General features: G+C 45.0%; 3 protein-coding genes across 6 annotated transcripts in view; 1 reads left to right on the forward strand and 2 right to left on the reverse strand.

Annotated features, from left to right (window-relative positions):
* The window catches only part of SRSF11 (serine and arginine rich splicing factor 11), a 49,062-nt gene extending 29,860 nt beyond the window's left edge, over positions 1–19,202 (reverse strand). For all 4 annotated transcript variants that reach the window (XR_012160447.1, XR_012160446.1, XM_073357358.1 and 1 more), the window contains exon 1: positions 18,851–19,202. Coding sequence is in view for 2 of the 4 variants with exons in the window: in XM_073357358.1 (XP_073213459.1) it covers positions 18,851–18,978 (128 nt within the window). In the remaining 2 variants the exon portion in view is untranslated. The remainder of the gene's footprint in view (positions 1–18,850) is intronic.
* Positions 704–18,828, reverse strand: LOC140916173 (uncharacterized). Its single transcript, XM_073357366.1, has 2 exons — positions 18,591–18,828; positions 704–18,047 (listed from the first exon to the last, which is right to left on the reverse strand). Exon 2 carries the CDS (start codon positions 6,996–6,998, stop codon positions 6,153–6,155), a length of 846 nt encoding a protein of 281 aa, XP_073213467.1. The 5' UTR covers positions 6,999–18,047; positions 18,591–18,828; the 3' UTR covers positions 704–6,152.
* A 3,670-nt stretch (positions 19,203–22,872) lies between the features above and the next one.
* LRRC40 (leucine rich repeat containing 40) overlaps positions 22,873–25,351 on the forward strand; it is a 37,421-nt gene continuing 34,942 nt past the window's right edge. The window contains exons 1-2 of the mRNA XM_073357353.1: positions 22,873–23,061; positions 24,170–24,351. Of these exons, the coding sequence (XP_073213454.1) occupies positions 22,911–23,061; positions 24,170–24,351 (333 nt within the window). The 5' untranslated portion in view covers positions 22,873–22,910. The remainder of the gene's footprint in view (positions 23,062–24,169; positions 24,352–25,351) is intronic.

The raw sequence follows: 25,351 nt of genomic DNA on the forward strand, positions 1-25,351 counted from the left end.
ATAGGGCAGATCCAGGTCCATGTCTATGCCACAGTTCACCTGCAGCAACTGTTGGTGGAGCTGCAATTAAAGCTGAATGACTACCCAAGGGAAATACACATTGGGACCATGTAAAACTGTTTGTTGCAGGATCCTAGGGAGGGTGAAGAACCCTGGAATTTCTGGTAGAGAGTGAGAAGATCTTTTCCATTCCTCCGTGACAAAAGGCGAAGAGTTGAAGGTTGTAAGGGACATCAACTTCAAGGTGTCCAAAGAGCATGTGTAAAGGTTTGGAATTTGTTTTTTCATTTACCCTGGTAGGAGTGGAGTTTTCATTTACGCAGAGGAATAAACTATCCAGCCAGTGAGGGAGTCTGAGGCAGCAGCCACACTTGCATGGTAGATGAGGCAAGACCCCTATCGATGTTGGGGACAACTCCCCACAAATTAAAAATATCTTGCAGTTCTGAGCAGTAGAAACACTGTGGCTGAAAAATAATCTATCAAATGAAGATTGTCTTCATTCAGATACCTACAAACATGGAGCATATTTTACCTGTTCACAATAGATTACTGGCTTCTAATTAGTATCCTGGTGCAATTCAAAGTGTTTGAATTAATCTATAAAGGGTTCATAATTTGGATTTTATGTTTTCAAAACAGGGTGGCTAAAAATAAATGTTAATTTTCTTTAAAACTTCCGATTCCTTTATTTAAAAAAATAAATACAATAAACCTATTTAAAAGTACGATAACTTATGTCAAAGCCTTCATTTACTATAATCTAAAAATCATTTAAATTAAATTAAAAAAAAAAGCAGCATCTTTGAAAGTCAAATCACTACACTGGTAGAAGTCACTGGCTAAGCACTAGAAACCAGAATTTGTTGAAGTGTTAAATCCAGCTTCTAACAGCAGTAACCTCTTCTGCAGGTGCAAAGAGACTATTTTCTCATTTTAGTTCATTCAACTAGTTCAGTTCAATAACTAGTTCATTTAAAGCTAAGAAACTGATTGTGAGTTGAAAAAGCAGGACAGCTTGTTTCCCCCTTCCATCTATGAATAAAAACTAAGTAAGAGAGAATGACACTTCTTAGTTCTACAATCTTGAAGGCCATGGTGACCAGAAAGAAATCAATAACTAGAGACAACAACACTTCCTTTGTTTAATAAATCAGTTTGTTTTAAATGCAAAACATGTTGCGATAAACTTTTGTTATATATCCAGCACACTTAAGCTAGTTTTATTTAACTAATAAAAAAAATTTAGAATGCGTTTTTTGTGCATTTTTCCAAATAGAACTCGACAAATCAAAGGTAAAATGTCAATCTAGTAAATAAGTAATGCATCATTCACCATTTTCGACATATGTTAAGGTATACAACTACTTAAATGAATGTGTATACAGTTATGCTCCTGGTTAGCAAAGAGAAGCACCAAATTTAGTATAAAGGCTAAATTTAGTTGCAAGTCAACATGTAATGGTTACTAGCCAGTGAGAATCAACTTCTCTTTCGGAAAATAAGTGCAAATACAAAACAAGATTAAAATAGATTTAAATAAAGGTTTCCTGCTTCATGATGCAAACAGATTAAAATCAGTGATTTAAAGCAATCTACACTGATCAGAAAGTACTACTTCTTATCTTACTTCATATTTGTCTGACCAACTGAAATCTTGAATGCAAGATCCCAATCTAACAAAGCAAAGTCTAACCTTCAAGACCTGAGACTCTGCTACATCAGGCTTCATATCCTTATGTACATGAAAGGACCAGAACAGCAACCAAAAAGACTGAACAGTACTTAGACTTTCATATTTTAACAGTATTAACATCTTAGCTTAATATTTCTCTTAGATCTTGGTTTGCCTATGTAGCTTGGCCTTAAGTACCTGAGCCTTGACAGAATCTAACAAGCAATAATATCATCACAATTAAGTAGGTTTTAAGACAAAGCCATTCCAGGGTTGCTTTTGACCGCATTCCTCTTTTGAGCAGGTCATCTTAGCGGTTCTGCAATGTCATTTCTTCAGTAGTGTCTGCTATTCTCACTCTAATTTTGCCAAGAAGTGGTTCTGGCACTTTCTTCAGCAGCATTTACCTTTCCGGTGCACTGACTTTTGATCAGGAACTTACTAAGCTGAAAAATCATAAGAACTGTACATACTACTATTCCAAATGTAAATTCTGTAATTCTCAATACCACTGAATCCTTAGTCAAACCCAAAGACTTAGATAAGTTACAAAACTGATGCTGCTTAGTTTAAACAGAATTGGTAGAACTGTATAAAGAAAGCAAATAATTCCTGCTGCAAGAAAATGCAGAACGCCATGTCATAAAGACTTAAACATGTTACATTTTAAACAAATCTCCATCATTTTTTTAACCCGTTTCCGAAAAAGATTCTTCGATGGAGACAGAATCTGTTTACACAAATATATGTCCTCTCATCAACCTACCCATTTTACCTGATTCATGTCAATAGTTTGATTCCATATATGACATCACACAGGCAATACAAACACTAAAGCTTTGATACCCCTCAATGACTGGCTAGCACATGGTAATTTAATGAAATTTTAGTAAATTATTAGATTGGTAGCAGCCAACAGTTAATTTCAAATCCATGTTCAATCACACCGATTTCTGCAACTCATCTAATGAAGCTAAAATTTTCTCAACTTGGTCACTGCCTCAAGGCACCTTTTTTTTTTTTTTTTAAAAAAAAACATTTGGGTAAACAGTAATGCCTAAAATTAGAGTGAAAAGTACATATTTTTCCTCTAAAACTTTAAAATGGATCTACACTCAACAGTGCAGAAAACTGAAGTTTGCTACAGAAGATCATCCTCAATAAGTGCTTTTTATTGGTCAAGTGAATATAGATTTATTTCAATGTGATATGAGCCTTTTGACACTGAATGGTGTTTTTCACTAAAGTTATAATTGTTCCACTAGGAAAATATGTTGCATATGCCATGTAGCTATTCTAACTGCAAACTCAATTTTAGTTCCCCATCCCTCTTGCCCATCACTATAGTATCTAAATACACTTAACTGCTGAAAGAGAAAAACCAGCAGCACACAATTCAGAAGCAGGACCCTTTGCGGCAAATTGCCTCAAAAAGATTAAACAGTGTGGCTATTCAGCATATTCCATTAAGGACTGATTGGATAAAAATGGCTTATTGCACCCTTAAGGTAGTAAGTGTAGTTCTGACAGGATCAGATTTCAGAGGTGAGCACCTGACACACAATGCTTTGTCCCCAATTCTTTCCACGCTTCATCATGAGGTATCTAGCCTAAGTATTCCCCTCCAAGTAGTTTGTCTAAGATGCCGAGAACATAGGCCATTTATGGCTTTGTAGGTCATTTATTTTGCCCAAAAGTGAATTAGCAGATTGTGAAGAGTATGAAACACTAAGCCCTGCTCTACACTAGGACTTTAGGTCAAATTTAGCAGCATTAAATTGATGTAAACCTGCACCCGTCCACACGATGAAGCCCTTTATTTCGACTTAAAGGGCTCTTAAAATTGATTTCCTTATTCCACCCCAAGTGGATTAGCGCTTAAATCGGCCTTGCCGGCTCGAATTTGGGGTACTGTGGACACAATTTGATGGTATTGGCCTCCGGGAGCTATCCCAGAGCGCTCCATTGTGACCGCTCTGGACAGTACTCTCAACTCAGATGCACTGGCAGGTAGACAGGAAAAGAACCGTGAACTTTTGAATCTCATTTCCTGTTTGGCCAGCGTGGCAAGCTGCAGGTGACCATGCAGAGCTCATCAGCAGAGATGACCATGATGGAGTCCCAGAATCGCAAAAGAGCTCCAGCATGGACCGAACGGGAGGTATGGGATCTGATCGCTGTTCGGGGAGAGGAATCCATGCTATCAGAACTCCGTTCGTTTTCGAAATGCCAAAACCTTTGTGAAAATCTCCCAGGGCATGAAGGACAGAGGCCATAACAGGGACCCGAAGCAGTGCCGCGTGAAACTGAAGGAGCTGAGGCAAGCCTACCAGAAAACCAGAGAGGCGAACGGCCGCTCCGGGTCAGAGCCCCAAACATGCCGCTTCTATGATGAGCTGTATGCCATTTTAGGGGGTTCAGTCACCACTACCCCAGCCGTGTTGTTTGACTCCTTCAATGGAGATGGAGGCAATACGGAAGCAGGTTTTGGGGACGAAGAAGAACATGATGATGATGATGAGGTTGTAGATAGCTCACAGCAAGCAAGAGGAGAAACCGGTTTTCCCGACAGCCAGGAACTGTTTCTCACCCTGGACCTGGAGCCAGTACCCCCCGAACCCACCCAAGGCTGCCTCCTGGACCCAGCAGGCGGAGAAGGGACCTCTGGTGAGCGTACCTTTTAAAATACTATACATGGTTTAAAAGCAAGCATGTGAAAGGATTACTTTGCCCTGGCATTCGCGGTTCTCCTAGATGTAGTCCTAAAGCCTTTGCAAAAGGTTTCTGGGGAGGGCAGCCTTATTGCGTCCTTCATGGTAGGACACTATACCACTCCAGGCCAGTAACACGTACTTGGGAACCATTGTAGAACAAAGCATTGCAGTGTATGTTTGCTGGCATTCAAACAACATCCATTCTTTATCTCTCTGCGTTATCCTCAGGAAAGTGAGATATAATTCATGGTCACCTGGTTGAAATAGAGTGCTTTTCTTCAGGGGACACTCAGAGAAGCCCATTCCTGCTGGGCTGTTTGCCTGTGGCTAAACAGAAATGTTCCCCGCTGTTAGCCACAGGGAGGGGGGAAGGTTAAGGGGGTAGCCACGCGGTGGGAGGAGGCAAAATGCGACCTTGTAACGAAAGCACATGTGCTATGTATGTAATGTTAACAGCAAGGTTTACCATGAAAGAGTGTAGCCACTGTTTTATAAAATGTGTCTTTTTAAATACTGCTGTCCCTTTTTTTTCCTCCACTAGCTGCACGTGTTTCAATGATCACAGGATCTTCTCCTTCCCCGAGGCTAGTGAAGCTTAGAAAGAAAAAAAACAAAAAAAACAAAAATGCACTCGAGATGAAATGTTCTCCGAGCTCATGCTGTCCTCCCACACTGACAGAGCACAGACGAATGCGTGGAGGCAAATAATGTCAGAGTGCAGAAAAGCACAAAATGACCGGGACGAGAGGTGGCGGGCTAAAGAGAGTAAGTGGCGGGCTGAAAAGAGGGCTGAAGCTCAAATGTGGCGGCAGCGTGATGAGAGGAGGCAGGATTCAATGCTGAGGCTGCTGGAGGACCAAACCAGTATGCTCCAGTGCATGGTTGAGCTGCAGCAAAGGCAGCTGGAGCACAGACTGCCACTGCAGCCCCTGTGTAACCAACCGCCCTCCTCCCCAAGTTCCATAGCCTCCACACCCAGACGCCCAAGAACGCGGTGGGGGGGCCTCCGGCCAACCAGCCACTCCACCACAGAGGATTGCCCCCCAAAAAAGAAGGCTGTCATTCAATAAATTTTAAAGTTGTAAACTTTTAAAGTGCTGTGTGGCATTTTCCTTCCCTCCTCCACCACCCCTCCTGGGCTACCTTGGTAGTCATCCCCCTATTTGTGTGATGAATGAATAAAGAATGCATGAATGTGAAGCAACAATTACTTTATTGCCTCTGCAAGCGGTGATTGAAGGGAGGAGGGGCGGGTGGTTAGCTTACAGGGAAGTAGAGTGAACCAAGGGGCAGGGGGTTTCATCAAGGAGAAACAAACAGAACTGTCACACCGTAGCCTGGCCAGTCATGAAACTGGTTTTCAAAGCTTCTCTGATGCGTACCGCGCCCTCCTGTGCTCTTCTAACCGCCCTGGTATCTGGCTGCGCGTAACCAGCAGCCAGGCGATTTGCCTCAACCTCCCACCCCGCCATAAACGTCTCCCCCTTACTCTCACAGATATTGTGGAGCACAAAGCAAGCAGTAATAACAGTGGGAATATTGGTTTCGCTGAGGTCTAAGCGAGTCAGTAAACTGCACCAGTGCGCCTTTAAATGTCCAAATGCACATTCTACCACCATTCTGCACTTGCTCAGCCTGTAGTTGAACAGCTCCTGACTACTGTCCAGGCTGCCTGTGTACGGCTTCATGAGCCATGGCATTAAGGGGTAGGCTGGGTCCCCAAGGATACATATAGGCATTTCAACATCCCCAACAGTTATTTTCTAGTCTGGGAATAAAGTCCCTTCCTGCAGCTTTTGAAACAGACCAGAGTTCCTGAAGATGCGAGCATCATGTACCTTTCCCGGCCATCCCACGTTGGTGAAACGTCCTTTGTGATCCACCAGAGCTTGCAGCACTATCAAAAAGTACCCTTTGCGGTTTATGTACTCGGCGGCTTGGTGCTCCGGTGCCAAGATAGGGATATGGGTTTCGTCTATGGCCCCACCACAGTTAGGGAATCCCATTGCAGCAAAGCCATCCACTATGACCTGCACATTTCCCAGGGTCACTACCCTTGATAGCAGCAGATCTTTGATTGCGTGGGCTACTTGCATCACAGCAGCCCCAACAGTAGATTTGCCCACTCCAAATTGATTCCCAACTGACCGGTAGCTGTCTAGCGTTGCAAGCTTCCACAGGGCTATCGCCACTCGCTTCTCAACTGTGAGGGCTGCTCTCATCTTGGTATTCATGCGTCTCAGGGCAGGGGAAAGCAAGTCACAAAGTTCTATGAAAGTGCCCTTACGCATGCGAAAGTTTCGCAGCCACTGGGAATCGTCCCAGACCTGCAACACTATGCGGTCCCACCAGTCTGTGCTTGTTTCCCGAGCCCAGAATCGGCATTCCACAGCATGAACCTGCCCCATTAGCACCATGATGCATGCATTGGCAGGGCCCATGCTTTCAGAGAAATCTGTGTCCATGTCCTGATCACTCACGCGACCGCGCTGACGTCGCCTCCTCGCTTGGTATCGCTTTGCCAGGTTCTGGTGCTGCATATACCGCCAGATAATGCGTGTGGTGTTTAATGTGCTCCTAATTGCCAAAGCGAGCTGAGCGGCCTCCATGCTTGCCTTGGTATGGCGTCCGCACAGAAAAAAGGCACGGAACGATTGTCTGCCGTTGCTCTGACGGAGGGAGGGGCGACTGACGACACGGCTTACAGGGTTGGCTTCAGGGAGCTAAAATCAACAAAGGGAGTGCCTTTACATCAAGGAGTATTTCAGGCAGGACTTCACGGAGGGTTCCAATAAGAAATGGTGCACCTAAGTTATTGTTCTTATTGGAACAAGGAGTTTAGTCTGGCCTCTGATTGATACATGGCTAGATTTACCTCGCTGCACCTTCTCTGTGAGTGACTGCAGTGTGACCTAGAGGAATGAGTCCCTTAGACGGGGGAGGCGGCAAATGAGTACAAAACAAATCTGGTCTATTTCTTGTTTTGATCCACTCCATCTATCTTTTACATATTTGGCTGGCAGCAGACTGTGCAGAAGGACTGCATGCCATCCACATCTCATGGCTGCTCGGCAGAAAATGGTACAGTACGACTGCTAGCCATCCTCATCTCTTGCCTGCCTGGCAGAAGATGATACAGTACGACTGCTAGCAGTCCGTATCGCCTGCCTGCTCACCATAAGACGGTTCAATAGGACTGACTGCAGGACTAAAGAGAATGACCTGGTCAAGTCACTCCAAATTTAGTCCCTGCGCCCATGTCTGTTCAGGCGCTCCCAGCCGACGTGGCCAGGAGCACCTCAGACATGACGATGACGGCTACCAGTCGTACTGTACCGTCTGCTGCCACAAGGCAAGGGGGTTGCTGCTACTGTGTAGCAATGCCGTACCGCGTCTGCCAGCACCCAGGAGACATAGGGTGACGGTTACCTGAGCGGGCTCCATGCTTGCTGTGGTATGGCGTCTGCACAGGTAACTCAGGAAAAAAGGCGCGAAACGATTGTCTGCCCTTGCTTTCACGGAGGGAGGGAGGGAACGGGGGCCCGACGATATGTACCCAGAACCACCCACGACAATGTTTTAGCCCCATCAGGCATTGGGATCTCAACCCAGAATTCCAATGGGCAGCGGAGACCGCGGGAACTGTGGGATAGCTACCCACAGTGCAACGCTCCGGAAGTCAACTCTAGCCTCGGTACTGTGGAAGCGCTCCGCCGAGTTAATGCACTTAATGCACTTAGAGCATTTTCTGTGGGGACACACACATTCGAATATATAAAACCGATTTCTGAAAAACCGACTTCTATAAATTCGACCTTATTCCGTAGTGTAGACATACCCTAAGATTCTTGCTAGTTTACCCCACCTGAAAGGGGTGGTATGTTTTGGCCCTCAAGTGACTGAGATATGACAAGATCTGCATCTGAGCCCTGGTTTACACGATGAGTTTAGGTCAAATTTAGCAGCGTTAGGTTGATTTAACCCTTCACCCGTCCACATGACCAAGCCTGTTTTGTCGACTTAAAGGGCTCCTAAAATCGATTTCTGTACTCCTCCCCGGCAAGGGGAGTAGTGCTAAAATCGACCTCCCTGGGTCGAATACGGGGTAGCATGGACGCAATTCGACAGTATTGGCCTCCGGGAGCTATCCCAGAGTGCTCCATTGTGACTGCTCTGGACAGCACTCTCAAGTCAGTTGCACTGGCCAGGTAGACAGGAAAAGCCCCGGGGAACTTTTGAATTTCATTTCCTGTTTGGCCAGTATGGCGAGCTGATCAGCACAGGTGACCATGGAGTCCCAGAATCGCAAAAGAGCTCCAGCATGGACCGAACAGGAGGTACTGGATCTGATCGCTGTATGGGGAGAAGAATCCGTGCAGGCAGAACTTCGTTCCAAAAGACAAAACGCCAATATATTTGCCAAAATCTCCAAGGGCATGATGGATAGAAGCTACAACAGGGACACACAGCAGTGCTGCATGAAAGTTAAGGAGCTGAGGCAAGCCTACCAAAAAACAAAGAATGCGAACGGTTGCTGCAGGTCAGAACCCCTTACATGCCGCTTCTATGATGAGCTGCATGCAATTCTAGGGGGGAACCCCTACCACTTCCCCACCACTGTCCGTGGACACCTGCAAGGGGGAGTCTCATGCAACAGGGATGAGGATTTTGTGGATGAGGAAGATGAGGAGGAAAAGGTTGAGGATAGCGCACAGCAGGCAAGCGGAGAATCCCTTGTCTCCGGCAGCCAGGAACTGTTCATCACCCTGGAGCCAATACCCTCCCAAGGTGGGCTCCCGGACCATGAAGCCAGAGAAGGCACCTCAGGTGAGTGTACCTTTGTAAACATAATACAGGGTTTAAAAGCAAGTGATGTTTAATGATTAATTTGCCCTGAAGACTTGGGATGCATTCACAGCCAGTATAGCTACTGGAAAAGTCTGTTAAGTCTGGGGATGGAGCAGAAATCATCCAGGGATATCTCCATGAAGCTCTCCTGGAGGTACTGTCTGTGTTAGTGTCAGGAGAGTGATATCATTCATGGTCACCTGATTGAAATATGGGAAATTTGTTTAAGGGGACATTCAGAGGTGCCCGTTCCTGCTGGACTGTTTGCCTTTGGCTGAAATCATCTCCGTTGTTAGCCACGCGGTGGGGGGAGGCCAGTTCATGCTGAGCTGTTCATGTTTGGCTGACAGTGATCTTCCCTGATACTAGCCGCGCAGTGTGTGAGTGGGGGGGGGGGGGGGAGGCGAAGCGATCATCCCAGAGAATTGGGGTGGGGGTTGGGTTGTGCTCCACATTCACCCTAAAACCACAGCCCCTCCTTATAAATGGTCAACCCAACAGGCTTTGCTTGGTATGGGAAAGGAGGACGCTGCTGTTTGAAACCATTCCCACGTTATGAAGGTTGAAGAAGCCGAAACCCTTTGCCTTACCATGGCTGCCTGCAAGCCGAAAGTGTGTGATGTCTCACACCAAACCGGCAGGCACTCAATATAAGAGGCAAAATGCAACCTTGTACCAAAAGCACGTGCTATGTAATGTGAATCACTTGATTCAGTGTGAAATAGTCTTTCCTTTGTTCTCTAAAATGTATCTTTTTCAATACTACTCTCCCTTTTTATCTTCCGCAGCTGAAAATGTTTATACGCTCCCCCTATCATCTCTGTCCCAGAGGCTAGCGCAGATTAGAAGGCGAAAAAAACACACTCACGATGACATGTTCTCAGAGCTCATGCAGTCCTCCCGCATTGAAAGAGCTCAGCAGAATGCGTGGAGGCAGACAACGGCAGAGTCCAGGAAAGCGTTAAATGAACGCGTTGAGAGGAGGGAGGAGCGCGATGAAAGGAGGCAGGATGTAATGCTTAGTCTAATAGGGGAGCAAACTGACATGCTCAGGCATCTGGTGGAGCCGCAGGAAAAGCTGCAGCCCCTGTATAACCACCTGACCTCCTCCCCAAGTTCCATATCATCCTCACCAAAGATGCCCAAGAATGCAAGCTGGTGCGGGGGGAGGGGAAGGCTACGGGCACCCAGCCACTCCACCCTAGAGGATTGCCCAAGCAACAGAAGGCTGGCATCCAATAAGTTTTGAACTGTAGTGTGGCCTTGTCCTTCCCGCCTCCCCTCAGCCACCACCCCACCTAGTGCTTCCCTCCTCACCTACCCCTCCCAGGCTACCTTGCGAGTTTTTCCCCTATTTGTGTGATGAATTAATAAAGAATGCATGATTTTGAAACAATAATGACATTGAAAGTGGTGAAAGTGAAGTGAACAATGACGACTCTGAAAGTGGTGACTGAAGGGGGGAGATCAGTTGGCTTACAGTGAAGTAGAGTCAACCACGGGGGCGGGCTTTCATCAAGGAGAAACAAACAGAACTGTCACACCGTAGCCTGGCCAGTCATGAAACTGGTTTTCAAAGCTTCTCTGATGTGCAGGGTGTCCAGCTGTGCTCTTCTAATCGCCCCGATGTCTGAATGTGTGTAAACGGCCGCCAGCAGATTTGCCCCAATCTCCCACCCAGCCGTAAACTTCTCCCCCTTACTCTCAGATATTTTGGAGCACACAGCAAGCAGCAATAACAATGGGAATATTGGTTTTGCTGAGGTCTACTCTAGTCAGTAAACTGCGCCAGCGAGCTTTTAAATGTCCAAAGCACATTTTACCGTCATTCTGCACTTGCTCAGCCTATAGTTGAACAGCTCCTGACTACTGTCCAGACTGCCTGTGTACGGCTTCATGAGCCATGACATTAAGGGGTAGGCTGGGTCCCCAAGGATAACTATAGGCATTTCAGTATCCCCAACAATTATTTTCTGGTCTGGGAAGTAAGTTCCTTCCTGCAGCTGTTCAAACAGACCAGAGTTCCTGAAGATGCGAGTGTCATGCTATGTTTCCCGGCCATCCCACGTTGACGTCCCTTGTGATGCACCAGTGCTTGTAGCACAATTGAAAAGTACCCCTTGCGGTTTACGTACTGGCTGCCAAGGTGGGCTGGTCCCAAGACAGGGATATGCATTCTTTCTATCGCCCCACCACAGTTAGTGGATGGCTTTGCTGCCATGGAGTTCCCTATGACCTGCACATTTCCCAGAGTCACTAACCTTGATAGCAGCAGCTCAGTGATTGCTTTGGCTACTTGGATCACAGCAGCCCCCACAGTAGATTTACCCACTCCAAATTGATTCCCGACTGACCGGTAGCTGTCTGGCATTGCAAGCTTCCAGAGGGCTATCGCCACTCACTTGTGAACTGTGAGGGCTACTCTCATCTTGGTATTCTTGTGCTTCACGGCAAGGGAAAGCAAGTCACAAAGTTCCATGAAAGTGCCCTTACGCATGCGAAAGTTTTGCAGCCACTGGGAATCATCCCAGACCTGCAACACTATGTGGTCCCACCAGTCTGTGCTTGTTTCCCGAGCCCAGAATCAGTGTTCCACGGCATGAACCTGCCCCATTACCACCAGGATGTCCAAATTGCCAGGGCCCGTGCTTTGAGAGAAGTCTGTGTCCATGTCCTCATCACTATCGTGATCGCGCTGTCGTTGCCTTCTTGCCTGCTTTTGCAGGTTCTGCACATGCTGCAGGATAATGCGTGAGGTGTTTGCAATGCTCACAACAGCAGCAGTGAGCTGAGCGAGCTCCATGCTTGCTGTGGTATGGCGTCTGCAGAAGAGCACAGTTGCAGCGGAAGCGGTGGATGATGACAGATGTCACGAGAATAGATATTTATACAGAATGATGAGAGGACCTGTGAGGTAGAATTATGGCACCAGGAGAGCAGAGTTGCAGCGGAAGCAGTGGATGACGACGACGGTTAGCAGTCCTAGTGCACTGTCTGCTGACGGCAGTATGGCAATTGCATGGAAAAAAGGAGTGAAACAATTGTCTGCTGTTGCTTTCACAGAGGGAGGGGCGACTGACTACATGTATGCAAAACCACTCACGACAATGTTTTTGCCCCATCAAGCATTGGGAGCTCAACCCAGAATTCCAGTTGGCAGTGGAGACTGTGGGAATGGTGCGATAGCTACCCAGAGTGCAACACTCCAAAAACTGACGCTAGCCACGGTAGTGAGGATTGCACGCCGCCAACTTAATGCGCTTAGTGTGGACATACGCAATCGACTGTATAAAATCGATTTCTAAAAATTGACTTCTATAATATTGACCTAATTTCGTAGTGTAGACATACCCTGAGAGGAGTATTCACTAGGCTAGAGATGACAGGTGTTATGCCTGGCAACTGACACCATAAGAGTGTTTAGGAAAACCAGTTTTTTAAAGTACTTCTCTTTGCCAACCAATGCCATTTTTCTTATTAAGGCTGAATATAAGCCAGCTACGTTTTCAACCAGGTCCCTGTTCTTCCAAGTACCAGGAGAGTAGGGTAATAGCTCTATTAGGTTCCAGGGAAAAGGAGACAGTTCAACATCAGCATATTCACAATTCTGTAATGCTTTTTACCACTGTATGATTCCTTTAATAGTTTACAGTAAATACAAATGCCAAAAAGTCTATCATGCTCAAGAATATCCTACCACAACCATCAAAGGCAGAGGATTCAGGATCAGCCCAAGCTTTTCATTCCAAAATGATGTACAGTCAGAAATACTCTCTACAATACATTGCTTTAGTATTCCCTATACAGTATATTAAATCTGAGAGGGGGTAGGTAGAGTGGGAATATTTTCTCCCAATAGAATCCTGGTTTTTCAACTATTTCTGCAGCTATAACATTGCTATGCGCAATGGGTCCTTGACTATAAGTCTAGTTTTAAAATCCCTGAATTGAAAACCAAAAAGCGTACTTTCACAGATACTTACTAACTGCAGGCAATCTCACTAGGTCATAAATTGAATTGCTGTTGCAGTTTGATCTTCTTACTACTGTATTTGACTAGTTTTCTCAAAGTTTTGTATTGGTGTTATGACTTTTATTTGACTTCTAAATACAAATATAAATAAGATTACTAGAAAACTTCATAGTCAAATTTTATTAACCAAAGATATGTATTTGGTATAATTTAATACGGTTTATACTGACTAGGAGAGACCCACTCTGAATTACTAATACCACAAAATGTACTTTGTCTATTTGACAAGCATAATATAGAATGAAACTGACAATTCATAGCACATGTTACAAAAATAACTGAATCGGTAATTTCGGTTTTAGCCCACGAAAGCTTGTGCCCAAATAAATGTGTTAGTCTCTAAGGTGCCACAAGGACTCCTTGTCATTTTTGCTGATACAGACTAACACGGCTACCACTCTGAAACCTGAATCAGTAATGAAACCTTACTACAGAACTCTTAAGTTTTGGGTGAGAAATAAGGAGAAACCACCATTTGTATCTGTGAATTAAATTCTGAATTATACTAGTGTCAAGGTTCCTTCCCCACTCTGAACTCTACGGTACAGATGTGGGGACCTGCATGAAAACCCCTCAAGCTTACTTTACCAGCTTAGGTTAAAACTTCCCCAAGGTACAAACTATTTTACCCTTTGCCCTTGGACTTCCACTGCCACCACCAAACGTTTATCTGGGTTTATTGGGAAAACATTGTTTGGAAACGTCTTTCCCCCCAAAATCCTCCCAACCCTTGCACCCCACTTCCTGGGGAAGGTTTGATAAAAATCCTCACCAATTTGCATAGGTGACCACAGACCCAAATCCTTGGATCTTAGAACAATGAAAAAAGCATTCAGTTCTTGAAAAGAAAAGAAACAGTAAAAAGAATCACCTCTGTAAAATAAGGATGGTAAATACCTTACAGGGTAATTAGATTCAAAACATAGAGAATCCCTCTAGGCAAAACCTTAAGTTACAAAAAGACACACAGACAGGAATATTCATTCTATTCAGCACAACTTAATTTCTCAGCCATTTAAAGAAATCATAATCTAACGTATATCTAGTTAGATTACTTACTAAATTCTAAGACTCCATTCCTGTTCTGTCCCCGGCAAAAGTATCACCCAGACAGACCCTTTGTTTTTTCCTCCCCCCAGCTTTTGAAAGTATCTTGTCTCCTCACTGGTCATTTTGGTCAGGTGCAGCGAGGTTATCCTAGCTTCTTAACCCTTTACAGGTGAGAGGATTTTTCCTCTGGCCAGGAGGGATTTTAAAGGGGTTTACCGTTCCCTTTATATTTATGACAACTACTGAACATTTTTGAAACAGCAATCAATTGGGTAAACAAAATACCAATCCTTTTACCCTTAAGCATAAATTACTGTGTTTGCTCATACCATTTATAAGCACATTTGGCACAAAGCTGGAAGTGAACCTATTATAGACACAGATCCTGATTAGTGTGACAAGAAGAAATTAACAGAAATACATTATGAGAGTACTCCTCATGAGGGTGCAGTTTTAAGAAGTTAGACATCAAATGCATCAACTCACATTAAACACTATTATCTTCTAACCCAATGTTTCTCAACGACTGGTCCATGGACCGGTGCCAGTCCCTGAGATTTCCTTTACACAGTTTAGGAAGGCAGCAAGCTGGTGCCTGATATCAAAGATTAAGAAACACTGTTCTAACTGATCTACACAAAATAAATCTGGGTTCGGAACCCAATTTCTGAAGAATAGGAAGGTCACAAAAGCCACCAGCACAACAAACCTGCATTCTTGATGACATCTCAGAAGAAGCTATACTGCATAAAGATCACTCTAGAATAAAGCTGAGGCACAGTGATAACAGGGTACATAAGTCAGTAATGAGCCCGTGACATACAAGGTTCTGTGAGAAAGGTACATATTGTAACCACTAAATACACTCAATCGCTAAAATAGCCCAGTAGCTCCTTTGCCCTGCCTTCTACTTCTTGAAGATAAAATCTTTAATGGACAGATTACCTCCCTGTATAAAAATAGTTAATGAATCAAAACTGGGATAGATTCAATATACATTGTTATAGTTCCACGCAACAGGAGCTTTAAAAAAACAAAATTTTTTTTAAACCAGTTTGTCCATTTTTGGGGGCAGGGAAGGAGACGGAATAGAAAGAATGGTAAAAAACCTGAGATCCAGATTTGCCACCCAGGAATTAACTTTCTGCGCACTCTACAACAATGAAAGTAAGAAAAATGTAAACTTTCCTCAATAGAAATGGTGGACTAAGCCTTAAACTCTAGAGGAAACTCTGTATTCTGTTGTGCCCTCAAAATAATCTTCACTGCAGTCTTCCTAGGCAAGGCTATTAGCACCACCTATTATTAAGATTACCCCAAACTTTCCATTAAAAAGCCTGTTTTCAGATGCTTATAGCTTTGCCAAACTTTAATTAGGATGACATTTTTTTAATGCCAGGTGTCTTCCTGTGGCTGAACTATTGTTGGAAAACTTCTGTCAAAATGGTTCAGACATTTCTGAGAATTGGGTTAGGGAAGAATACCTAGGAAACTACACACAAAGTTAAAAGAATGCCAAGGTGACAACCTTAATTCATGGACTAAGAAGTCGGGAAACGTTAGTATTAAGGTTACTTGTGCAATCTTAATTTAGTTTTCTTGTGCATTATGATACAATTTTAATTACATGATCACATAGTATTTTTTCCACAGAAGCCCTGCCTCATTCAGTGCATAGTGTGGATCTGCTCTGGGGATTAATCAGGGTTGGAGAGAGAATGAGAGGGTTACCAGTAGGACCACTTAACCATAAGATCATAGTTTCTATTTCTGCAACCCCATGCCTCAATCACTACACACCTTCCAACTTCTGCAACAATTAAAGATGGAGTCCTACAGACAAGAGTCTCCTTTCATTACAGAATTATGATTCACTCCCAGAGCATATCTTAACTTGAGTGCTTACTTTGCAGTCGTAATAAATATTCTTTCAAAGTCTATTTGTGTGTAATGTGTAACTTAAACAGTACATGCCAGAAATGGATTTTAACTATGAAATCAATCTTAAAATGGACAAAATACTGTTGAAATAGACTGTTAAGATAAACACATTACACAGTTCTCCTAATGTAGTAAAGTACAGATATTTGCTTTGGCAATCTTTCATTTCTTCAATAAGAATGCAATGTGTCCCCTAGCGATAGTGCTCTGTCCAGGGCAGATTTTTATCTACCTCTGACAAAGACATGAACATTCTGTCTCTTACACTTTGCCAAAACTTGTAGTTTGTTGTGACAATAATGTACTCTTGAACTGAATGCGGCTGTCTGCGTGAATGAGTGGGGACCAATTAAGAACACGTAGGGCCATATACAAAAACAAGGGAGCAGATGAGCTCACCAGCAGGAAAAGATGGAGCTTCAGAAGTTATTTCTAGAAGAAACTACTGTCAGGAGCCCTCTGCACAGAAGTAGTAGAAGCACTAGACTAGTATTTGGGAGACCTAAGTTCAATATTCAATACCCAGTTCAACCAGACTCCCTTGAGAAAGTCATTCAAGAACCTATGCCTTAGGTTCTCATCTTTAGAGTGATGGTAACATCCACCTCATACAAGTCTTGAAAATATAAAATGAATTAATGATTGTGACAGGTAGCCATATTAGTCTGTATCAGCAAAAACAATGAGGAGTCCTTGTGGCACTTTAGAGACTAGTGTTTATTTGGGCATAAGCTTTTGTGGGCCAAAACCCAGAAAAAAAACCCCCAGAAGTGGGTTTTAGAGACTAACAAATTTATTTGGGCATAAGCTTTTGTGGGCTAAGGTGCCACAAAGACTCCTCCTTGTTCTTTTTAATGATTGTGAGATGTTCAAATACAGTGAACAGGACCATATAACAACCTAAACAGATTTCTCTTGCTAAAGACTGCTAACTCCTTGTTACTTTTCTGGCACTTAAATATGATTTTCCCACATGTACAAATTTAAACATTCATATTTGACATTATTCAAATAATAAAAACCTGTCACCAACTTTAATGCAATTGTATTAATTCAATTAGTTTTCCTCTACACTACAAATTCCAACAGAAAATTGCATTAACATGGGGTTCAGATTGCAAAATGTCCATTTGAAAATAACACAAACACCAAGACCACAGAAAATCCTGTGCTGGAATATATGTACATATCCATCTAGGAGCACTGGAGGATTTTCTTTTTCTTTTCTTTTTTTTGTGCGGGGGGGGGGGGGGAACAACCGGTGACAGGATGAAAGAAGCTTTGAGGTGATTTCCCCCCCACCTCCAATAGCAACTATTTGAAACTAGGTGAAAAAATTGATATGTTAGAAACCACCTGAGCGGAGACTAAAACAGGCAGTCAAAATAAAGGCAGTTTGTCACGATTGAAAAAAAAAAAACATATCATATGGACATTACATATTATAATTACACACCCAAAATTCCACGTGGTGGTGACATCCATGATCTATGTGACAAAATGCATTTATTTTGACCTCATTTATTATATTAACCTATTTTTTTGAGTAACAAAGGCAACCATGCTTCACAAACGAAACTAGTACAAACAGAAGCTTGCAGTTTTCAGTCCTTTAAAAATAGCTGTTCATCCAATGTATCACAATAAGCGCACACACACACACAATCACCTGTAATAGTTTAAAGATTTTCCTCGCATGGATTTGGGATTCCCATTTGTGAGTTGGGCGGATTGTGTGTGTTAACGAGAACATGCATGTATTTCAAGAATTGTTTTAAATTTTTTTCTAAAAAAAAAATAAAAGTTGTCATGAGTTATATTTTCATATAGCTGAGACCCTTTTACAAGTAATTGCAATCCACTAGAAGTAGACTGGAGGAATGGGGAAGTTACTCCCAGCAACACAAAGCACTATTTACTGAAGTTCTTAATTTTTTTTTTGATGTATGACCATCACTCAATCACTGGTTCAAAATTTACTACCCACCTTGCACCTTCTGTGTTTTAAGGAGAGAAAATCCCAAATTTGTAAAGAAAAAAGCATTTTTTTTTAATGGCAGCTAACAGGTGCGCGGTGGTTCCGTATGTGAGGGACAATCCCACCACAGACGAGTTATCAGTTGGAGGCCCCTGGAACAGACAGCATGCAAGGTGACGTGCATTTAGCAGGGATAACTGCACACAGGCTCAGTCCCTTCTCTCACGCGTTCATACCACTCATGCTATTACTGGAACATAAACCCAGCCGTGAACTATTCTGGCGCGTTCCTAGGCGAGGAGAAGCCGCCTGTAGGAGCTGACACACGCAGCTCTCAAGCGGCCCCGGTACCTCGCTGCTAGCTATCCTTTACGGTGGCTCGTCTACACAAGCGACAGGCTGCGGCGGATGTTAAAGCTTCGGCGGGAAGCCAAATCCCGCCGCCCCACGGCCTAAAACTTCACGGCCCAGCGGGTCTCTCAGCAGTAGGCGGCGAGGCGCGGGGTGGGATGGGAAAGAGGCGGGACGTTGCCCCGGAATGGAGGAGGGGAAGCCTGAATGGCGCAGGGGAGGAAGAGGACTTGGGGGTAGGGGGGCGCTGGCGGACTCACTCGGGAGGGAAGAGGCGCAGCTCCTCGATCTTGCCCAGGAAACCGAAGAGTGTCCGCATCTGCTCGGAGCTGGCGCTAGGAGAGACATTGGTGACCTGAATCACGTCGGTGCCGCTGCTTGAAGCCATCGCGCTGCCACCCACTCCAGTGCTACAAACACATCAGGGAGAGGGAAGAGCGCGTTAGGAACCGGGTAGCTTTCCGCTGTGTCCCCTGCCGCTTCCCGTCCGGGCACAAGCACGGGCCCCGCGCACAAAACAACCGTTGTCGGGCAATAACTGCCACCAGCTGCCCGTTCCACCAGCCTGCCCGGGCCGCAGACTAGTATCCCACAATCCTTTACTGCTCTTCTCTACGCAGGCGCGAGCTGCGTACTTCAGTGGTCCTGCGCAGACGCACAAGTCGCTTCTCCTACAGAACCCCGATGTGCGCATGTGTATTACCTGCACCTCTCCCAAGAACTTGCGGTTACTGCGCATGCGTACTAGTCAACCACGTCTTGCCGCGCTTGGTGCTTCTGCGCCCGCGTCACCCTGGTGCCTTGACTGTCCCGCGCGTGTGCAGTACAGGGAGCTACTCTGGAGGCTGGGCAGGCGAGACGGTGTCTGGGCGCGAGGGGGATTATCTCCGTTTCCCACTCCGGAATCGCTTCAACTGAATCCCCAGGGGGCGGAGAAAGTTCAGGCAGAGCAGAAGGCGTAGGGCCTAGTCTGAGGCCTGCCCGGGGCTATCGGCACAGAGCGCTCTTAGCTGAGGAGGCTGTAGCCTGGGTGGGCGCCCCCTCCCTATCCTTGAGGGTCCACGAGCCCTACAGCCGCAGGGCGCCTCCTCTGATCCTCCAGGACCAGCAGACCCTGCATTAGCAGGACAGTGCTGAGCGACCCCTTTCTCCAAATGACTCCAATGGGAGTTGAGTGTGGTCAGCAGCTGGCAAAGTCTGCTCCTAATTATTTTACTGTTGTCAATTTAAAGTAGACCTCCTAGGGTAGATATTGAACTGCAAGCAAGATGTGCACCGACACGAGAAGTAGACTACAGTATTTCATCTCAAATTTAAAATACCTGAATAATATTAATGTCCTAGTCATTTTTCAGTTCTAGAGTAATTCTAACTCTTATGCTGAAAATGAAACCAGTCTTCAGCCTGAGCTTGTTGTAACTGAAGTAAACTTGCTGTAACTGAAGTAAATTTAATGGCCAACCCCTCCACTCTGAGTCTTCTCTTTTCCAGACTAAACAAACCCAGTTTTTTCAATCTTCCCTCATAGGTCAAGTTTTCTGGACCTATAATCATTTTTGTTGCTCTTCTCTGGACTTTCTCCAATTTGTTCACATTTTTCCTGAAATCTGGTGCCCAGAACTGGACACACATTCTTCAGTTGAGGCCTAATCAGCACAGAGTGGAAGAATTACTTCTCATTTCTTGATTACAACACTCCTGCTAATACATCCCAGAATGATGTTTGCTTTTTTTGCAAGTGTTACATTGCTTACTCATATTTAGCTTGTGATCTACTATGACCCTCAGATCCCTTTCTGCAGTACTCCTTCCTAGGTAGTCATTTCCCATTTTGTATGTGTGCAACTGATTATTCCTTCCAAGTGGAGTACTTTGCATTTGTCCTCATTGAAGTTCATCCTATTTACTTCAGACCATTTCTCCAGTTTGTCCAGATCATTTAAACTTCTGAAATAAAACACTGTCTCCAATATATTCAAATAATTTGTTGGATAATCTGTGCCCTGCTGTATTATTTTTCAAACAGATGTCTGGGTAGTTGAATAATATGTATAATCATAATTAATACCTTCTTAGGTCAGGTTTCAGAGTAACAGCCGTGTTAGTCTGTATTCGCAAAAAGAAAAGGAGTACTTGTGGCACCTTAGAGACTAACCAATTTATTTGAGCATAAGCTTTCGTGAGCTACAGCTCACTTCATCGGATGAAGTGAGCTGTAGCTCACGAAAGCTCATGCTCAAATAAATTGGTTAGTCTCTAAGGTGCCACAAGTACTCCTTTTCTTCTTAGGTCAGTTAGAATCTTAGAATATCAGGGTTGGAAGGGACCTCAGGAGGTCATCTAGTCCAACCCCCTATTCAAAGCAGGACCAATCTCCAACTAAATCATCCCAGCCAGGGCTTTGTCAAGCCTGATCTTAAAAACTTCAAAGGAAGGCGATTCCACCACCAGTACAGTAGAATCAGTTATGGAATTCCAATTTGTGGTGGGAGAAAAGGATGTGGGGAGCCTATCTCTTTCCATTTTTTTCAGGGGACCTAGAATGAGAGAAAGACCGTGCTATAAGAAACATCCATCTTTCCTCTTTGAGGAAATGGGACTGGAAACCAGGCATGAGACATTTCTTTGCTTCATCAGGGAGGAGAAGGGGAGGAAGAAGAAGTATGTGTGTGTGTGTGGGGGGGGAATTATGTGAAAGAGACCATTGTCTCTCAGGGAGGAGAGTGTGCGTGAAGCGGGCAGGAGGGAGTCCCTCACAGCAAGGATTGGGGTTTGAGAAATGGGAAATACAGCATGCATGCTCAGGACAGATGTCTTCAGGAAGCAGGTGAGGGAAGAGGTGAAAATGAATAGAGGATGAATGTCTGTTATAGAGAAACATCAAGGGTTAGGAGGGATGTGGCTGGGGGAAGAACAGCCTTCCTACCACAATTGTATTGTCTTGGTGGGGGAGAGTTGTCCACCATTAATCTCCCCCAAATATGTTTGATAGCAAAAGCATCAGTGTATATTATTTTAAAACAAGACAATTCCACATACTGACCACATTAAATGTGACCTGTCAAAGAAAACAAATCTTGTTTAGTGCCCTTTGTGTTTGTTTATTGTATATAAAGAAGTTTTGAAATGGGTTTTTTTTCTGCTTGCTTTTTCTTAGAAATGACAGGAATGGCAAATCTCCCCTGTTTTCATTTGAGGACTCCTGGATAACTGAGGGGATTGGGGTCTTTCTCCATCTTTAGCTGAAGATGCAGACATGCTGAATGTTCAACAAAGAGTTTTTCTCCAAAGTATTTGTTAAATAGTTTACAAAATAACTTATGAGCAAAGTTTTAAATGGTCTGATTACATATCATGTCCTTCACTTGCCTGGCCTTTCTAGCATAATATAAATATATTAGCTCTCCTATTATCCATGGGGTCTTCTGGGAAAAAAAGGGCTTCTCTGGAGGGAGCAGGAGCATGCTCAGCTCTCCATTTGAAATGAGGTGAATCTTTTGCAAAGCTTTTCTCCCAGGTGTTTGTCAGAAGTTTGAGTGAACTAGGTTTTAACAAAACAATCACAAGGTTTTAAAGTAAAGGAGTACTTGTGGCACCTTAGAGACTAACCAATTTATTTGAGCATGAGCTTTAAGGTTTTAAAGTGTGAGTCTACTCTGAAAAGTTACTTTGTGGGAGGACGTTGTGGGGGTTCTGGGTTTATTTTCTCAGGGTGACTCCAGTCCAATCCGTTCAGTTTACAAGATGGTTTTTCTAACTACCAACCCTGCAAATTTACTCAGCCTGGGGTCTAAAAGTTAACCTGGAGCCTCTCTGGCTTACATATCAGTAAGGAAGGGCTCGAGCAAGATTCAAGAAGGGACTGAGATATTTCGATAAATGGAACAATACTCCGCGGGGTTAATGCTAACAAACACCGGACGGCTGTGGTCACTGACCCATACGTCGTGCTTGGCACTGCTAGGTCCCCCTTTAACACAGGATGACAAACTACACCACCACAGACACAAGGAGACGTATGGGGGGCGAGTGTATGGTAGCCAGCAAGGGAGGATGGGGACCGATTTCCCAGTCTCACTTACTGAGGTGGCGGACAGGGCCTGAAGGGGTCATTGGGTAAGAGGGGCCCACGTTGGGGGTGGGGCGCCAGAGGCATCCCAGGGCAGGCGGTGACTTCCCCTACCGTACCGCACCCGGCAGCGCTGAACGCGGAGGCCGTGGCTGGCTCCGCCTGCTTCCCTGGCTAGTGGGGCGGGCTGACGGGGTCGGGGGGAGGCGGGGCGGGCCGCGCCGCACCGCGCCTTGGCGCTTTCTGGGGACATGGCGGCGGCACGCCGAGGGGGAGCGGGAGATTCTCGCGTCGGCTTCAGGCGGGATGCGGGGGAGCCGGGGCCCGCGGTGCCGCAGGGGCTGGTCAGAGCGGCCAGGAAGAGCGGCCAGTTAAACCTGGCAGGCCGCGGCCTGAGTGAGGGTGAGAGCGACAGCCTGGGGCTCCGCGGCAGGTGGGGGGGGCCTGGCCTCTCCCGAAGGCGTGAAGGAGACCGGTGCATCCCTCCCCCTTTGTGCGCCGGGGCCGGGGCCTGCCTTTCCCCCAGGGGCAGACATGCTGACTGGGGCACCCGCCTCTCCGGGCTGGGTAGGTGGGTGCCCCAGGGCTGGACCGGCTGCTCCAGTGTGGAGGCCCCGCCACGGGACTCAGGGCGAGTGCTTCACACTAGGGCCAGGCTGTCCCCCTTGCGGGCTCTGAATAACTCAGGGAGGACACTGTGCTTTGAAGATGTGATGCTACATGTTTCTTTTATCTGTTCATGTGGGGGCCTGGGCTTGTATGTTAAAAAGGGCTCCCCTTTTTGCTAAGGCTGGTAGATCCCAGCTGGTAGGCAGCTTTTGCAGAAAGGCTTCTGAAAGCTAGGATCCCAGTCACATAGGGCTTGGGAATGCATTGGAAGCCATTGTGGTCTGTAGGTCATAGGTGTGATGGGCTCTCTTTGTATAAGGCTAACCTTAGCAATAAGCGAGCTGATGGATTCTGCTCTAGCTGAAGCTTCTGAACAGTCCTGAGGGATAGCGCATTATAATACTCAAATCCGGATGTTACAAAGGCATAAATGCCACTGGCAAGGTCCAAAGCCAAAAGAAAAGGATGTGGCTGTTGCAACCAAGCACAGGTTATTAAAAAAAGTCCTTTAGACAAGCAGTGGCAGCTGACTATTAAGGAGCAGCTGGGGATCCTCTAGATTCCCAGAATTGTAAATGCCTTTTTCAAGCCCTTTCAGTTATGAGGATCTGATGCCATCCTCCTCACACTCTCCATGATGCTTAGCCAATTTAGCTGGTTAGCTACAGTTTATGATTACATAAGTACTTTGGTGAAGAATGAGTGCTGATCAGAAAATAGTGGGGAAATACTAGTGAAAGTAGTCAATTTTTTGTCCATTTCATTTGGACAAATGTTCTAACCAGCTCTATGAAGAATAAAGTTATTAAACATTTTTGGATAATCACAGTGACAGTAAAAGCCTAATGTTAAATATTGGAGACATTTATTGTACAAATATGCCACTTTTTTATGTGTGTAGTACCTGCGAATGTGTGGCGAATAAATTTGGATATTCCGGAGGAAGCCCATCAAAATCTGTCTTTTGGTGCTGCTGATCGCTGGTGGGAGCAAACAGATCTGACCAAACTCATCTTAGCCTCAAACAAACTGCAGTGTCTTTCTGAGGATGTCAGACTTTTGCCTGCTCTCACTGTACTGGATGTAAGTAAAGAGCACCTGTTATCAGATTGTGCTTGCATTCTGGAAGGGCGGGGGAAGGACTAGATTTCTTCACAGAGGTCTCAAGTTCCCCTCTCTTGTATTAAATGCTGGGTTTATTAAAGTGGTATTGATGTGTTCCTAGGGAAATGTAGGAATTGTTGTAACATATCCGATTAATGGTGCATCTAATCTAGTATCCTGTTTTTGACAGTGGCCAGAACCAAATTTTTCACAGGAAGGTCCCAGATACTCCATAATGGACAATTATTAAATATCTTGCCTGTGAGGACAAAAGTCCAGTCTCCTCCTTGATGAAGATTTGCCTAGATAGTGTCTTTCAGGAGAAAAGGCACCTGGGGGATCTTCAGGACCCAAAATAGAATTTTGAGTCCCTTGTCTACACCCCTTCCCCACAAACTCTCTAGGTATTTATTTAGCCACCATAGAATCATAGAATATCAGGGTTGGAAGGGACCTCAGGAGGTCATCTAGGCCAACCCCCTGTTCAAAGCAGGACCAATCCCCAATTAAATCATCCCAGCCAGGGCTTTGTCAAGCCTGACCTTAAAAACTTCTGAGGAAGGAGATTCCACCACCTCCCTAGGTAACGCATTCCAGTGTTTCACCACCCTCCTAGAGAAAAAGTTTTTCCTAATATCCAACCTAAACCTCCCCCACTGCAACTTGAGACCATTACTCCTTGTTCTGTCATCAGCTACCACTGAGAACAGTCTAGAGCCATCCTCTTTGGAACCCCCTTTCAGGTAGTTGAAAGCAGCTATCAAATCCCCCCTCATTCTTCTCTTCCGCAGACTAAACAATCCCAGTTCCCTCAGCCTCTCCTCATAAGTCATGTGTTGCAGTCCCCTAATCATTTTTGTTGCCCTCCGCTGAACTCTTTCCAATTTTTCCACATCCTTCTTGTAGTGTGGGGCCCAAAACTGGACACACTACTCCAGATGAGGCCTCACCAGTGTCGAATAGAGGGGAACGATCATGT

The sequence above is a fragment of the Lepidochelys kempii genome, chromosome 8 (genome assembly GCF_965140265.1).
Source record: "Lepidochelys kempii isolate rLepKem1 chromosome 8, rLepKem1.hap2, whole genome shotgun sequence".
In the NCBI taxonomy this organism is placed as follows: Eukaryota; Metazoa; Chordata; order Testudines; family Cheloniidae; genus Lepidochelys; species Lepidochelys kempii.